The sequence below is a fragment of the Triturus cristatus genome, chromosome 12 (assembly GCF_964204655.1).
Source record: "Triturus cristatus chromosome 12, aTriCri1.1, whole genome shotgun sequence".
NCBI lineage: Eukaryota > Metazoa > Chordata > Amphibia > Caudata > Salamandridae > Triturus > Triturus cristatus.
The window spans coordinates 125,849,887-125,865,958 of NC_140595.1; the positions used below are offsets into that span (position 1 = coordinate 125,849,887).

At 39.5% G+C, this 16,072-nt stretch overlaps 1 protein-coding gene across 1 annotated transcript in view; it reads left to right on the top strand.

Moving 5' to 3' along the window:
* Positions 1–1,833: 1,833 nt before the first annotated feature.
* LOC146772861 (uncharacterized) overlaps positions 1,834–16,072 on the top strand; it is a 57,942-nt gene continuing 43,703 nt past the window's right edge. The window contains exons 1-2 of the mRNA XM_085638061.1: positions 1,834–1,939; positions 13,913–14,245. Coding sequence (XP_085494187.1) covers positions 1,897–1,939; positions 13,913–14,245 — 376 coding nt within the window. The 5' untranslated portion in view covers positions 1,834–1,896. The remainder of the gene's footprint in view (positions 1,940–13,912; positions 14,246–16,072) is intronic.

Consider the following 16,072-nt stretch of genomic DNA (forward strand, 5'->3'; position numbering starts at 1 on the left):
ATATATAGATATATATATATATATATAAATATGTAAAGCCTTCACTTTTTTTTTACCTTGACAAAAATACAAAATGTATGTCACAGAAAAACGTCTGAAATGGAAATGAAACTTAAATGTTGGTAAATGTGAAAGGTAACTGAAAAAGAAAGCGCAATCGAGTGGTGGTATCCAAAACTGACCTGACTCCAAGAAAACGAAGTTCTTTTCTGAGAAAAGGGTTTGCGCAACACTAGTTACTGTGAATACTTACATGTTCTCCATTATAAAATACATAAAATTATAATATCACGAATAACATTAATAAAAAACGCATTCTATCATGGTTCATTAGGTGAAGCCTCCCTTTCAAGCATTGAGAAACAATATATTCTTAATTTCCATATGTACTCTGTACATTTTCTTGACTTCAAATCCCACATTTTTAAAGCAATTTGTGAATCAAAGTTATCTGCACGTTTTTCTGCATGTACCTCTTTAAAAGGATTGTCTTAAGAGATAAAATCTTCAGCTATATGTTTGGGAATGTAATCAATGTATAAAAATGACGCAATCGGCACAATAGGGAAAAATACATGGTTTTGTGTTTTTATTCTTGTATTCGGCCCCAGTGGTCTTTGCTTACAAAATGGAGCATAAATACAGCTGCGGCCGCTGCAGGCAAGAGTGGTGGGGCAGTAGGCAGGGTAGTCGCAGTAAAGGATAAAAAAATAATGCGATGGATGAAGTGAGATAGGGGTGTGACAATACCCAAGGGGAAGCATGAATAAACGAGTCTGCTCTGGAAGGAGAGGAGTGTGGAAGGTGCAGTATTTGTGGGGCAAGGGTAGGCGAACACTGAAACATGCATTTAAGATCACTAAATGCAGTTCTGTCCATGTAATGTGCAGTGTGAGCTGCTTGTAACCCCACAACATTGCCACACTTGGATTAGAATGGCAATTCCCATCAGTACCATGGGTCAAGAGCTCCAGGGAAGTCGGTTTTGACTATGAAAGATGCATGGAGAGTAAAAGGAAATAGTGCAAGCTTCAGAAGAGATTCACTTTTGAGATGGGCCTCCTTTAGAAATTCATGTGTACATTCTTAGATATAGATAATGGCCCTCAATTGCGGATTCATGTCTAAGGGCCTGACTGTGATCTCGATTTCGATGACGATTGCAGATAGCCCTCCCGCCGAACTATAAATCCCATTATATCCTATGAAACTTATATTTTGGTGGACGGGATATCCGTCACCCCTGTGACTGAGTAACCCATCCGCCAAGATATAAATCAGGCTCAAAGTTTCAAACTAAATCAGGGAATCATAAAGTAGAGGCACTTCATCTTTTTTTGTGGCGCTTTCAAAAACATAAAATGTGTACACTGTCAGCAAATCAAGTTACAACAAAGAAAGAAAGTTGAAAATATGTGTGAACATTTTTGTCAAGTCTCACTGGTGACCAGGCTCTGATAAATTTGAGTTGATAATAGCTGCGGTGTTACTTCATGGGGCACAGCACTACCCTAGTTGATGATCTGGTGTCCCGAGCTGAGAATACAGGTCACTACTTCTTTATGGTACTTCTAAAAAGGACTGGGGGTAGCTTGAACACAATATCACTGACATATTAATTGGCGCAGTAGAATGGAGTGAAAGGTGTACTGCTGAAAGAGAAAGAATTGAAGAGAGCGTAGAAGCTCCTATGGAACGATTACAGATTCCGCAGGTCTGCACCCGGTATGTTCGAAAGGGGCTATTGCAGGTGTCCACCCACTCCCCTGTCGCTTTCTGACATTCTAGATAGCAGTAGCTGAGCTTTCAAATGAAGCCGAAGGTTGGCACGGGCCAGGCAGTCTTCAAAGAGTCTGCTTAGCGCGTGGTTGTTATTGTGGTTTGCAAGCGAACAAAATGGTCATCATTGGAGCATTGATTCTACTGCATCAGTTACAAAGTAAGAGCTTTTTCTCAGTTTATCATAATTATTTCACCTAATATACCGGGACGTCATCTGTAGACCACTATTTTAATGGTGTGCACCTTGTATATCGAAACCAGAATATCAAGATAGGGAAATATCGAGGTCAAATTATTGACGTCCAAATAACGAATCAAAAATTTCAAAAAGTAAATAAGTACAGATATTCACTACCTAACTCCACGTATATGTACCATGAAATATATATGACGACATAAAGTACCTACAAAGGTACCTGGATGTGGAGTTAGGAACAGTAAATCTATACTTCATCTATAAGCATTTACCTTTTGATATTTTGGTCTTCGATACTTTGTCCACAATCTTCCTGTATCTCAATAGTCAGTTGTACAATCTGTTTTGATGTAAGTCAATTCTGATTTATGAGTATCAACTGCAGTAAATTTATTGTTCCTAATATATATTCCCAAATGATATTTTTTTCAGTGCTGCAGACATATTTTGCTGATTAATTTATCATAGTGTCTAAGAAGCAATGTCTCAGGTAGATTTAAAAAAGTGTTATACTTATTACAAAATGTACACAATTTATTATATCATTTTTAAGATATTCATGTTTACAACAAAACATGACACCAAACAGGATATCAATCTGCATAGCAAAATGATATGCTGCATTTTGCTAATTATTTCACAAATTATCTTTAAGTCGATCTGTAGATCAAAAACTTAGTTCTAACAAGGAGCTTAATTTTTAAACAAAAAATGCCAGAAGATCCCTAGACTGTAACTGTGTATTTATTTATTGGTACGTTTTTCTGACAATTAAAAGGAAGTCAATTTGGTTTAAAGTTAATTTTGCTGAACTTTTGGTGAGTTTCCTGTACTTTACTAATACTACACGGATGTTTATTTTCACAAACATGGAACGTAAAAAACAGGGTTTTAGTCCTAACTTTTGTGCTTGTCCAACAATTGTTTGATCGTAGGCAAATTGCTATTTCTCCAAGTCTGTAAGTTATTTATTTGTTCCACATTCAAAGACTTCATAAACAGATGAAATACCGGTTCTAATGGCGGCATTAAAAACCACTGGAGCATGTGGTTCAACTTGGGAATAGATGAAGGCAATACCTTGTATGCTAAAGAGCCTTCTCACTTAACATAGGACAGTGGTCTTCAAAATGAAGGGGATGCGAATATTCCTATGTGCCTCCCTTCAGAGCATTTTAGGCTGGGTAGAGATTATTTGGCAAAGGAACTGCTTTCTAGCATAATAAAGTGAATATGTCCTCATGTAACACAACTGGTGCTCATGTAAAGCGCTCTGATACCTGATTTCGGGTCAAGTTCATGCTATATAAAACTCCGGAAAAAAAGAAAGTAATCCAGAGTAAAGGTACATTTTATACAATGTGGGATGGTGCTCCACACAGTTCCCTGTAAGGTGTGCGCCTGGGCATCCGCGCAGGCTGCATTTTCTCTTCGCGCAGGAGACCCATCTGGAGCGCACATAACAAAGGGTCATTCTCATGTGCTAAGTGTAGCTCGAGCACACAGATCAAACAAAGGATCAAGGCATTCAGCATCTGCAACGTCTATAAAAAGCACTTGCTTCTTGGAAAAGCTCAATTTACACTCTGCAGTCACACTGCTTTACAGCCCCTTACGCTTTTCAGTCAGCCCCCACATTAGAGGTGCTTTGATGGTTTATCTTGTTTTGGTCATTTTTTCAAATAATGAGATGTGTGGTCTGTCTCTAGCCCTGAAACAAACGTATCACTCAGAATGCTTTCTACAAGACGTAGATGCAGTGAGATCACTTTACATGTCATTGTTTTGCTAATGTATATATTCAAGTACTACACCAGTTTTCCTTATCAATCTGTTTCAATCCGGGTGATTTCAATACAAAGCATAGTTTACTTTCCTTTGGAATTAACTTTGTTCTTTGGAAAGACTTCTTATGTTAAGGTAATTAAACATGTGAGGTTCTAAACACATACTAATTTATTTTATTTCCTGCTGGGGAAATAACAAAACCCAAGTGTTTTCTTTCGTGTCAAAATTAAGAAAAAAAATGATATTCAGGTAAAAGCTGAATAGCACAATATCTGAAAGGTAAACTAGATGCCAAATGCCAGCTTCCCTACTTTACCTGTGAACTTAGACAAATCCTGTTTCTCATTTTTCATGATCATCGCCAAATCTGAGGACAACTTTAAGTAATTCAGTTCATGAGGTATGCTTTACAAAAACCTCACATGTATGGTATAATAAAAAAAGAACATTATTCCATATATAAAACCAATGTTTTGTGTATCTAGAGTGTGAAGGCCGGTCAGATGTGTCTCTTTGTTCACTGATGGTATTATCATAATTGCATGGAGGACTTTGACAATGTTTTTATGTTCAACTAATACTTTTAATGTGACTTAGTACATCACTCTGGATTTTACCAAGTCAACGTAATGTGTGAGATTGACATTCTCTAAGGAGTAGAGTTAAAAAGACTTTTCTCAAGGAAGTTTTGGATAGGAAGAGGGCAATGTGGTGAATTTTCTAAACACATGGTTTAAAAAAACAATGGATTTCACAGGCAGCTCTGAGGGGCAAGTAATGAGATAATATATTATTTCAAGAGCTGCCACAAAACAAAGCAAGCATTCCTCATCACTACTGAAAATGATGTGTCTATAAAGAAGCTATGTACTTAATAAAAAATACCACTGAATAATCAGGTATAAATGTGTGCTGAAGGAAAAGAAGTGCCTATTATGTGCTGGGTGGTCTTCTTTGGTGAAAAACACCCTCAAATGGCATATGCCAAGAGAAATGAAGCAGTGGTTCTCGAATATCCAAGGATGTGTCCACATTTATAAGGGTGATAGCTAAGTATTAGTGTTTCTGTCCAATATGTAACCAATGGATCACTGACAGAATATCGACGTTGAAAATGTCGAGGTACAAAAATATCGAAGCAAAAATATTGTTGTCCAGAATATCGAAGTCATATCTACATAATGGTAAGCCCAAAAATATTGAGAAAAAGAAATCGTTGTTAAAAATATTGTTGTTAAAAATATAGTTTTATGTTTAATAAATAATAATGTAAAATAAAGTAAAATTGTTAGAATAGTTAGAAAATGTTTACAATTATAAGTAATACAGATAATGTTAAAAAAAATAAACATACATATATATAAAATATAATATATATATTTACTTGATAATATTGCTAAATAATTATTTTAATACATTATAAATTGTTAGAAACATATTAAAAATCATAAATACATATATATATATACATACACCAATAACATAAAAATGTAAATAAAATATATATATATATAATAAATTAAAATATGTTTAATCTTTTTAAAATACATTTTACACTACATTAATTGAAACAGTAGAGAAAATATTGGATAGCGGAGGGGATAAAATTACTGTTCCCACTCCAGAGAGTGCAATAGTAGGGAAAGTGTTGGATAGCGGAGGGAATAAAATTACTATTCCCACTCCAGCGAGTGCAACAGTAGAGAAAGTGTTGGCTAGCGAAGGGGTAAAAATGACTATTCCCACTCCAATGAATGCAACAGTAGGGAAAGTGTTGGATAGCGAAGGGTAAAACATCACTATTCCCACTCCAGTGAGTGCAACAGTAGGGAGAGTGTTGGACAGAGTAGGGGTAAAAATTACTATTCCCCCTCCAGAGAGTGCAACAGTAGGGAAAGTGTTCGATAGCGGAGGGGTAAAAATTACTATTCCCACTCCAGTGAGTGAAACAGTAGGGAAAGTTTTGGATAGCAGAGGGGTAAAAATTACTATTCCCACTCCAGTGAGTGACACAGTAAGGAACGTATTGGATAGCGGAGGTGTAAACATTACTATTCCCACACCAGAGAGTGCAACAGTAGGGAAAGTGTTGGAACAGCGTAGGGGTAAAAATTACTATTCCCACTCCCACTCCGCACAGTGCAACAGTAGGGAAAGTGTTAGATAGCAGAGTGTTCAAATGAATATTTCCCAAAAATTAAAATAGGAAATAGCAACTACAATACAAAATTTGTTATAACACAAAAATAAAAACGATATAAAAATATAAATATTTTCCAAAAGATAGAAAAATAATTTGATGTTAAAAAGTACTAAAAATTAACTACAAACATTAATTTATAAAAGTTTAAAAACAGCCTTTTACAAACAAATAACTATCTTTAAAATAAATTAATTATAATCAAAAAAATATTTATTAATGATTTTTAAATAAATTAGTTCACACCATATTCCCCTATAAACACACAAACAACTCCTACAGATTTGACACAATTAACATATTTACCAATTAATATATAATTAATTATCAAACAATTAATTATTATTTATTAATACATACATTACCACAAACAACACTATAAAATGGAAATATAAAACTAATACTAATAAATAAAAAATATGAATTACTTTAATTTTAATTAAATTACTTCCCACCCAATGCCCCTATAAACCTACAACCTGATTCTCAAAAGAATGACACTGTTAACATATTTATCAAATAAATAATTATTAAAAATGATTACTCAATTAATAATTATTCAATAATAAATTAATTATAAATACAAATAAATAAAAATTACTAGTTACGTTATTATAATTAAATTACTTCTCACCCTATTCCCCTATGAACCCACAACCCGCTACAGAACTAAAATACGCACAAATTAATTAACATAAAATTAATTACTGCAAAAAATGTAACACTTACATTAAAATAAAAAGCTATACTTATACAAAAAAATTACATCACATACTTTTAACACACATACTAAAATACAGAACACTAATATAAACATCGATATTAACAACGATATTTTTACAAACGATATTACTGTCTTCGATATTAAAAAAAAGATATTTCTTACCTTACTGTCGATATTCTGTACCACGATATACTTGCAGTCGATTTTCTTGTACCTCGATATTTAAAACTCGATATTATTGTACTTAAAAAAACAAAACCTTGATATTCTGTCTGTGCACCATAACCAATCAGGCACAGTCATTAATACTTGGGCCATTGCTGCTCATTGAGCTGGGGAAGGCTTTTGTGCCAGGCCTAAGTAGCTGTTAATACAACGTCACCATGGAAGATCAAGGAGAGGAAAGGTAAGGAGGAATGAGGGGGTGGTGTCGCGGAGGAGTACATTTAAGAGGTACATTTTTAGGGTGAAAATCCTTTAACATAAAAAAATGCCATTTACATGCATAGTTTAAAAACAAAAATCATTGTAAAAGTATGCGTGTAAAAGGAATTTTCGTGGTAAAGGATATGCGTGGTGATGGCATTCGCGTTGTAACACATGCGTGGTAAAGGCATGCGTTACAACGGAATGCATTGTAAAGTCATACAACTGCCAATTTCCCCATTGCACCCATGTATAAAGCACCATAAGCAACGCAGTTTTAACTATTGCAAAGTGTTTGAAGCACCAAAATTATGCCTAAATTGCCAATGACCCAGTATGTAAAGCTTCACCATATTCTGATCAATTTCTGTAATGGTCTAGAATGCACAGCACCATAGCCAGGTCAGTGAGTCCCTGCATGTAAAGCACTGTAGCCAGGCCAGTATTAAACCAAAAGGTGAAGCACCACACCTTAGACAGTTTCCATAACCTGCTCAATCTGTACATCACCACAGCCTGGCCGATACTTTACAATATGTGAAGCACCAGAGTCAGGTCAATAATGGTCCAGTATTTGAAGCACTATAAAATATGGCAATTATCTACATTGCATTTGTATGTGACGCATCTTAGTAAGTCAGTACTTCTCAGTATCCGAAGCACCACAGTCAGACTATAGTGTAAAGCATGACTGCCAGACCAATAACATCATTGTCCCAGTATTTCAACACTATAGTCGAGTCACGCTTCCAGTACCAATGTTTGTATAGAATCACAGCCAGCCCTTTAATCCACGATGGGTCAAGAACCAAATGCTAGGATAACCACACTGCATTTACATTTGGGATACAGTAGATCGCTCTCTTGTGGTACAAGAAAGGGACGAGTCTCTATCAAATCAATACTGGCATCAACCAGATTAATCTGTAAAGTTAAAAGGGGGAGCACTTTGGGTGCTGCTCAACAGGTAGAGTTAATCTTTGTTTGGTAGAACCTTAGAATTGTCATGCAGTGGGGCCATGAGAAAAATTCCAGATGCCAGACACCCACATTTTAAAAGCATAACGTCACAGAAGAGTACAACTGTGATAGGAAGCACTGTGCTTTCATCCTTATAGGTAATTGTTAAATTAATCTTGGAAGGATGTGAAGCTGGGACAGCCCATTAGGGAATTTCAAGCCATGACCAGTGTTTTGCAAAGTGCATTCCCACAGCAGATGCATAAACCCATGGAGCTATGAAGGCATGTATTAAGGGTTGGTTTATTTCATGAGCTCTGGATCTTTCTATATTACTATCTCTACAAAATATGGCTTTCTAGCAAATGTAGTTGAATGAAAAGATTTACATTTAACATTAACCCCATTTCCTTCAAATAAATGTAACATATATGTTGTCTCTCGGTGCCGGAGAAATAGCCCACTTGCCCGCATAGTGGCTCGTGGTATGTGTCAGTTGCGCACAACACTCAGAAAAGAGTGCTCATGAACACTGCATTGACGCACACCAAGAAAAATAATTAGAGTAAATATTGGGGCTAAAGTCTAAACATTTAAAAAGTTTTTTGTATGAAGAATTCATTTTATGAAATGAAAAACTCAGATTTTAAAGTATAATAATTACATGTGCCTTTTCATGGAACGATCAGATTTTTTTAATGCAAGATATACTTACATAGTATTAATCTAAATGAGACTTATTTATATAGGGGCCGATTATGATGGAGGTCGGAATGCCTCCGACTGACCGACCTCCATTGTCGGTTTCAATACTGACCGGCTGATTATGTATCAGCCGTTCGGAATTGAAACTGGCTGGTCATTCTGACTGGATTCCAACGGGCTCAAGGAGCCAGTCAGCTAGTCGGAACCGGCTTGTAGTCCCAAAGGGGGGGGGCCTTTACACTCTTGGAATTACGATGCACGGTTTGTGACATGGTTTCCATGCAGGCCTGTCCGACATGGAAAACATGTCAGAAAGCGTGTTTGGGGGCCCCCAGCAGGGCCCCCTTGAGTGTGTGGCCTCCGGTTGGGGGTGCCCCCATTTTGAACTCTGCACCCCGTGGCAGGCAACTTGAGGTGCCTGCCATGGGGTTCAGGGATGAACAACCCCTCCCATTTCCCTTTGGGAGCATGCAGTAAGGCCACTTTGCAGCCCTAATGCATGCTTCCATAGGGAAATGTAGAAATGCGACCAGACAATGTTCGGTCGCATCCTAATTAGGCGGTCGGGCCCGCAGACCAGAAGTCGGTCCTTCCCAGGGCCAAGACGGTGTCGGGCGGACATCGTAATTAGTCCCTTAGTGTCCTCCACACCTTGTATGGATCCAGCACTCCCGGCTTAAGTAGGACACCCAGCCTTGTTCATTCAATATAAAGCCTCAAAAATAGATAATACTGCAATGCATTTCCCTTAGAGGGAAATCTTTAGAGTGGGCTTTTATTAAGCATCTCAGATTAACATTTTTCAAGTATGATATGGACTACAGGCTGAAATATGATAAGTTTTAACACCACTAAGTGAATGAGTATATATACCCCCACCATTAGTGCCTGTCTCTAAAACAACAAATATCAATCATGCCTCACAATGAAAATCTAGGAATGTCCATAACCATGTCTGATTGTAAGTAGAGAAGAGAAACAAGGGTATAAGTGGGTATTGTAGGAAGAGATTTATCCTGGAAACTGTGGGTGCTACAGGAGGGTCCAGAATCCTTTGAGAATATCCCTTCACCATCAGGCCCAAAGACTGAGCAATAGTTTTGGGTGGGTTGTAAGTTAGGACTATGATGAGTAACGGTAGGATTAATAATATTGAATATTACCCGTTAGTATTCTGAACATTATTAGCCAGGCTCCTCCTCCTCACGCCATTTATTCGTAATGACGTAGACCAAACCAGGCAAGCTTTCAAGACGTAAAAACCCAGAAATTAAAAATTGTTTAAGGTGTAACATTACTGCCACTCTTAGTGCCATTTTATGGATGGCATCCTCGCATTGATATTTTAACATACGTGTCATGAATACTAGGAGCCTTCTTTCCGTAGCCACAGTCATTGGTGGCTAACAAAAGTACACACAGATGGCCACATTGCAGCCCTACAAATATTACTGAGAGTAGTAACAGGTAGCTCTGCTCATGGTGCGGCTATTCCCCCAGCGAACATACGTAACATAGGTGGACCTTTGAACACTTTTATGTAATTGTTAATCCTATCCACTGTCTAAGGTAAACAGGAGTGGTTTTACATCCTCGGCTTGAAGCAAGTTGTGGAAAACACAGGACCTGCCAAGATACAAATTCTAACATGTGGCAAGAGCCATGCTTTCTTTCCACACAGACATTAGTTGATCAAAAAGGTAGAAAATGTGACTTTCTAGTAATAAATAGTGATGGATGAATGTACTTTAAAATAAGAGAAAGGTTCTAACAGAATAATCAAGCCATCATGAAGCACAAAAAGAATCCTCTATGGTGAAGGGCCTAAATTCACCTCCTCTTTCCCTTAAGTGACATCATCCAGAAAGGCTCCTTGTAGACAAATGTTATGCTACATCAGATCTGAGAGGCTTGCCTCGCTCTCAGCACAAGATGGAAAGAAGGCACCAAGGGCTGACCCCAGGGCTTTAAGTGGGCCGGGTCTCACTGGGTCTGAGCCCCAGCAGTTTTTTAAAGGAGGCCTCGAAATGGGTCTCTATCTGGCTCTATTTTGTGCCCTGGCTCATGCAGTCCATTTTTTTTCTGGACTGCAGTGAGAGCAGGCACATCGATGTGCGCGTGCTCACACTGCTCACTTCTCAATATTGGAGAAGTTACGGCATGACGTCATGCCAGGTAAGCGTTGTAGGGGAAGGGAAATCCTTTAAAGAGAGACATTTTCTCTCTGGATTTCCCTTCTCTTTTTGAAACTCAGGAGCATGCAACTAACAACCACTGATAAAGCCAATAGTCCTGACTTGTTGTAGGTATGATGTTACTTGCTGTACCATATATCTAGATGCACTGACAGAAACAGCAACATACAAGTCAGGCAGCACACTATGCTAAGCACAGATTTTTAGCTTATGTGTTTTCAAGCCACGCCCTTAATTACATTGGCCATGCCCCTTTGAGAGACCCTCCAGTTCTTTCATCCCACTTAAAGCCCTGGATGACCCACTGTCGGTTTGAAGTAAAGCTGTGAAGATAGCAGGGATCCTGGTTTCTCAAACACCATCTTCCCTGGGGGTGTGTGGGGGAGGGGGGCTCAAGTCTGTACTAGCAGTCCACCGAAGGCAGTGTGTAGCTGCGGAAAGGCAGATATTGAAACCATTCTGGAGAAATGGATGGATACAAGGAAATCTGAATGTTCCTTACCCACACTGCATTCGTGAAATGCCTTCCACTTTTCCCTGTAGCTTGCATTGTTTTGAGTTTCTAGAAGCTTCCATACTTTACTGCACCTTCATTATACTATTCTCAGTCAAATCATTTTATTTTGGTAATACTGCTTAGGAACAAGAGCAATGATGCTTGCTTAGAATTACATCCTAAAGATATATACAATGATCCTAACTCATAGCTACTGCATAATTAAGAATTTTTTGAAAGGTTTGAAAAAAAATAAGTCTGTCACAAAACGAAAGTCTGATGGAAGAGGGAAAACAGAATAGAAGGGAATTCGGTTCCAACTCTCCTGCACAGTTTATAATACTGTACATGGCAGCAACCCTCGCACATCATTGATGTGCTCCCTCCACCTCAGGTGTGTCCAACCCTCAGAAGTGCTTTGCGCTCAAACAATCTTTTACGGGTGGCAGCACCACAACCGAGAAGTAGGTACACAAAATAACTCACCTAGGCCTGGGCGTAGTCGCGGAGTTCTGCTACGCAAATCTCTGCAAAGTTACAAAAAAACTCTGCGAAGTTCCACGAGTGGCGGAGTGCAGTGCAAACTGCAGATTGTGCTGGTATTCTTGCTGCTCGGGTAGAAATTCTACCCGAGCGGCAGCTTGCAAACTTACTGTTCGCGATCGCAAGCGGGCAAAATCTCCGCTGCACATCGTGAAGCGGAGTTTTCTGCACTTCGCAAACTCCGCTGAGTGCGAAGTGCAGAAAACTCCGCAAACTCCGTAAACGGAGCGAAGTTCACCGCCCGGGCCTAAACTCACCTACTTCATCTCTTTGACAATCCCGAACGAACTAGCAGGAAAATCCACCCAGATAGCTCAGCTGTTGACACATTTCTGCTGCGCCTTTTGTTGTTAATCCATATGCTAGACCTGTTAACGCCTAGCTCCCGACAATATATTTGATTGTTTTCGTTGTAATTTATTTATGTATTGTATCTATTTTATATGTATTGTTATTTACATTTTGTATATGTTATTTGCTGTATTTTATTGTTTCTTGTTTCATGTGATGCACCCATGTACATCGGCCAGCTGCACTATACAAGACATTAAATAAGTCAGGCAAATAAATAATTCATGGGATGGCCACTACTGCTTCCAAGCACTGCTGCTCATTTAAATAATTCTGTTCTGTACCTTTGTGGAGGTAAATACAAGCGTTCTAAGTTTTGTTTGTGTCTGATTTTTATTGGGGAACAACCTTTACAACGCAACTTTTACAACGCACTACCATTACAACGCATTTTTTACAACGCATAATCCATTACAACGCATGATATTACAACGCATGACACTACAACGCATTTTTAAAAACTACCATTACAACGCATTCCATTACAACGCATACTACCATTACAACGCATACCATTACAACGCATAATATTACACTATACTATCCAACACTTACCCTACTGATGCACCCCCTGGAGTTAGAATAGTAATTTTTACCCCTATACTATCCAACACTTACCCTACTGATGCACCCCCTGGAGTTAGAATAGTAATTTTTACCCCTATACTATCCAACACTTACCCTACTGATGCACCCCCTGGAGTTAGAATAGTAATTTTTACCCCTATACTATCCAACACTTTCCCTACTGTTGCACCCCCTGGAGTTAGAATAGTAATTTTTACCCCTATACTATCCAACACTTACCCTACTGATGCACCCCCTGGAGTTAGAATAGTAATTTTTACCCCTATACTATCCAACACTTACCCTACTGATGCACCCCCTGGAGTTAGAATAGTAATTTTTACCCCTATACTATCCAACACTTTCCCTACTGATGCACCCCCTGGAGTTAGAATAGTAATTTTTACCCCTATACTATCCAACACTTACCCTACTGATGCACCCCCTGGAGTTAGAATAGTAATTTTTACCCCTATACTATCCAACACTTTCCCTACTGTTGCACCCCCTGGAGTTAGAATAGTAATTTTTACCCCTACACTATCCAACACTTACCCTACTGTTGCACCCCCTGGAGTTAGAATAGTAATTTTTACCCCTACACTATCCAACACTTACCCTACTGTTGCACCCCCTGGAGTTAGAATAGTAATTTTTACCCCTATACTATCCAACACTTACCCTACTGTTGCACCCCCTGGAGTTAGAATAGTAATTTTTACCCCTATACTATCTAATACTTACCTTAAATGTAATTTAATATTATGCGTTGTAATGGTATGCGTTGTAAAGGTAGTATGCGTTGTAATGGTAGTGCGTTGTAAAGGTATTTTTTAAAAATGCGTTGTAGTGTCATGCGTTGTAATGTCATGCGTTGTAATGGATTATGCGTTGTAAAAAATGCGTTGTAAGTGCATGCGTTGTAATAGTGTGCATTGTAACGTCATACATCCATTTTTATTTCTTTCTTCATTTACAGTCACTCATACTGAGGGTCCTGTTATCACTCTGACCCCCAACACTTTGCGCACTGAGGTCGGAGGGGTTGCCGAGATGAGCTGCACCTTTACAAAGGCGACATTCGGCGTTTACTGGTACAAAGAGCAGCTGGACGGAACCTTAATCTTTATTCATCAAAACGACGATGTAGGCACAGTAATGGAAACATCCTCAAGGAAACCCCCGAGTGACTACAATACCAGGTCTTTTGTCATTAACAACACTCAACGACGTCATTCGGGAGTTTACTACTGCGCCACCTTCCACGGCACAACCCCTTTTTTAAGTGGCAAAGGCAAGCTTTACGTCACAGGTGAGAGTGAAAGTAAAGTGCTACCGCCGAAATGTGCAACATACATTTCCATGTGCACAACAAAAAAAGGCTATTGTAACCAATGCTTGTTTCTAGATTATAATACAGTAACCTTTTGTATAAAGGTGTGCAAGCTCTGTCTACCTAATTTGAGCACATAGGTATCCAGTATATTTAAAATATATGTATCTATCCTGGATTAAATAGAGTTCCTTACTTGTAAACATTCTTCCCCAATAATAGCATTTAATGGGTCTACACTTGCCAATTTTTCACATATTTATGCCAACTCAGTAAGCCATATTCGAGTTACAACCTAAAGTCACAACTAAGGGGCAGATTTGCAAGCCCCTTGTGCCACCGGTGCGTAACTTTTTGTGTCGTACCGGTGGCGCATGTTACTGCTCCATGTTTACAGAAAGGAAAAGCCACCCTGCGTGACTTTTCCTGGCCTTGTAAATATGGCCCCTTTACACGCAGCACTTTGCGTGAAAGAGGTGGTCCATGGGTGTTGCTGTGGGTGTTTCCACGCAATGGAACCAGACACATTTCCAGATTTATGAGGAATCGTGAATCTGGAAATGCGTGTGAATGCTTCCCCTCCCCAGGGGAGGTGTAGGGAGGTGCAACGTGGAGAAATGTATTCATTTCTCCTCGTTTTATTCCTGTTTGTCTGAGTTCTGCATTCTGCAGCACACATAGAAAGAGGAAATCACCTCTAATGATTATTTTTGTACAGGAAGGGATTCCTTCCTGAACAAAAACACTCTCCCCACGATGCGGACATCCTTGCACCATGGTGCAAGGATGCCTGTGAATGCGCATGGCAGACGTTTGTGCGCCAGCGCAGGGGGAAGCACAGAGATGCGACATATTGTTGTAAATATGTCGTATCCCTGTGCTTTGAAAGTGACTCAGTGTGGCGCAGCCAAATACCTTGCAGCACGCACTGAGTCACTTTCATTGTAAATGTGCTCCTAAGGGCCTAATTACGATGGCGGTTAGTTGGGCGACCGACCGCCATTGCAGCTGGAATGAGACTGCCCCACAAAGAGTTGGCGGTCCCACCCGCCATATTACGATGACTGCCATGTATGCGGTCAAAAACTGCCTTTTTCTATTGCAGCTTGTGCTGCGGCCCAGAAAAAAGGCTGCACCAGAAGCCGCAGTAGAAAAAGGCAGTTTGTTCACATTCATGCACTGTGTGCCAGGCACCATGTGGTGTCTGGCACACGGTGCACAGATGTGTGGGGGGTCATTACAACTGGCCCCATGCCACTTGGCAGTGGCCCACAGGGGACAGGGGACCAGCTTGGGGCCTCAAAGTCCCTTTCCGACAGCCTTTTCATTGCGGCAGGACCACCATGAAAAGGCTGTCGGAAATGGACATCGTAATCCTGACAGCGGTGCCCGCACAGGCACCGCCTCCATACAGGATCACAATTCCAACTGCCGCCCCACTCAGGATCAGTAGATCCTTTTGGAGGCGGTGGTCTGTCACCCAACAGTCAAGGGTTCGACCGCCTGCATCGTAATATGGGGGTCTGCCTGAAGGGGTGTCTGTCGGTGGGACCACCACCGGCGACCTGTCGAAGGCTGTCCCACCGGCATTGTAATGATGCCCTAAATTTCACCATTACGGCAAGGAAGTGGGTCTGGTATAGATGTAAAATGGTGCAGGATTCAACAAATTATCGTGGCTGGTGAAAAGATTCCAAGATAAAGTCTGTTTTTGAAGATTTAAGTACAGGCTGACTGCAACGAGTGCTTTGTGATTGGTTGAGGGCAAGAGTCATTCTTCAGAAAAGGAAGTTAGCTGTTGCACTT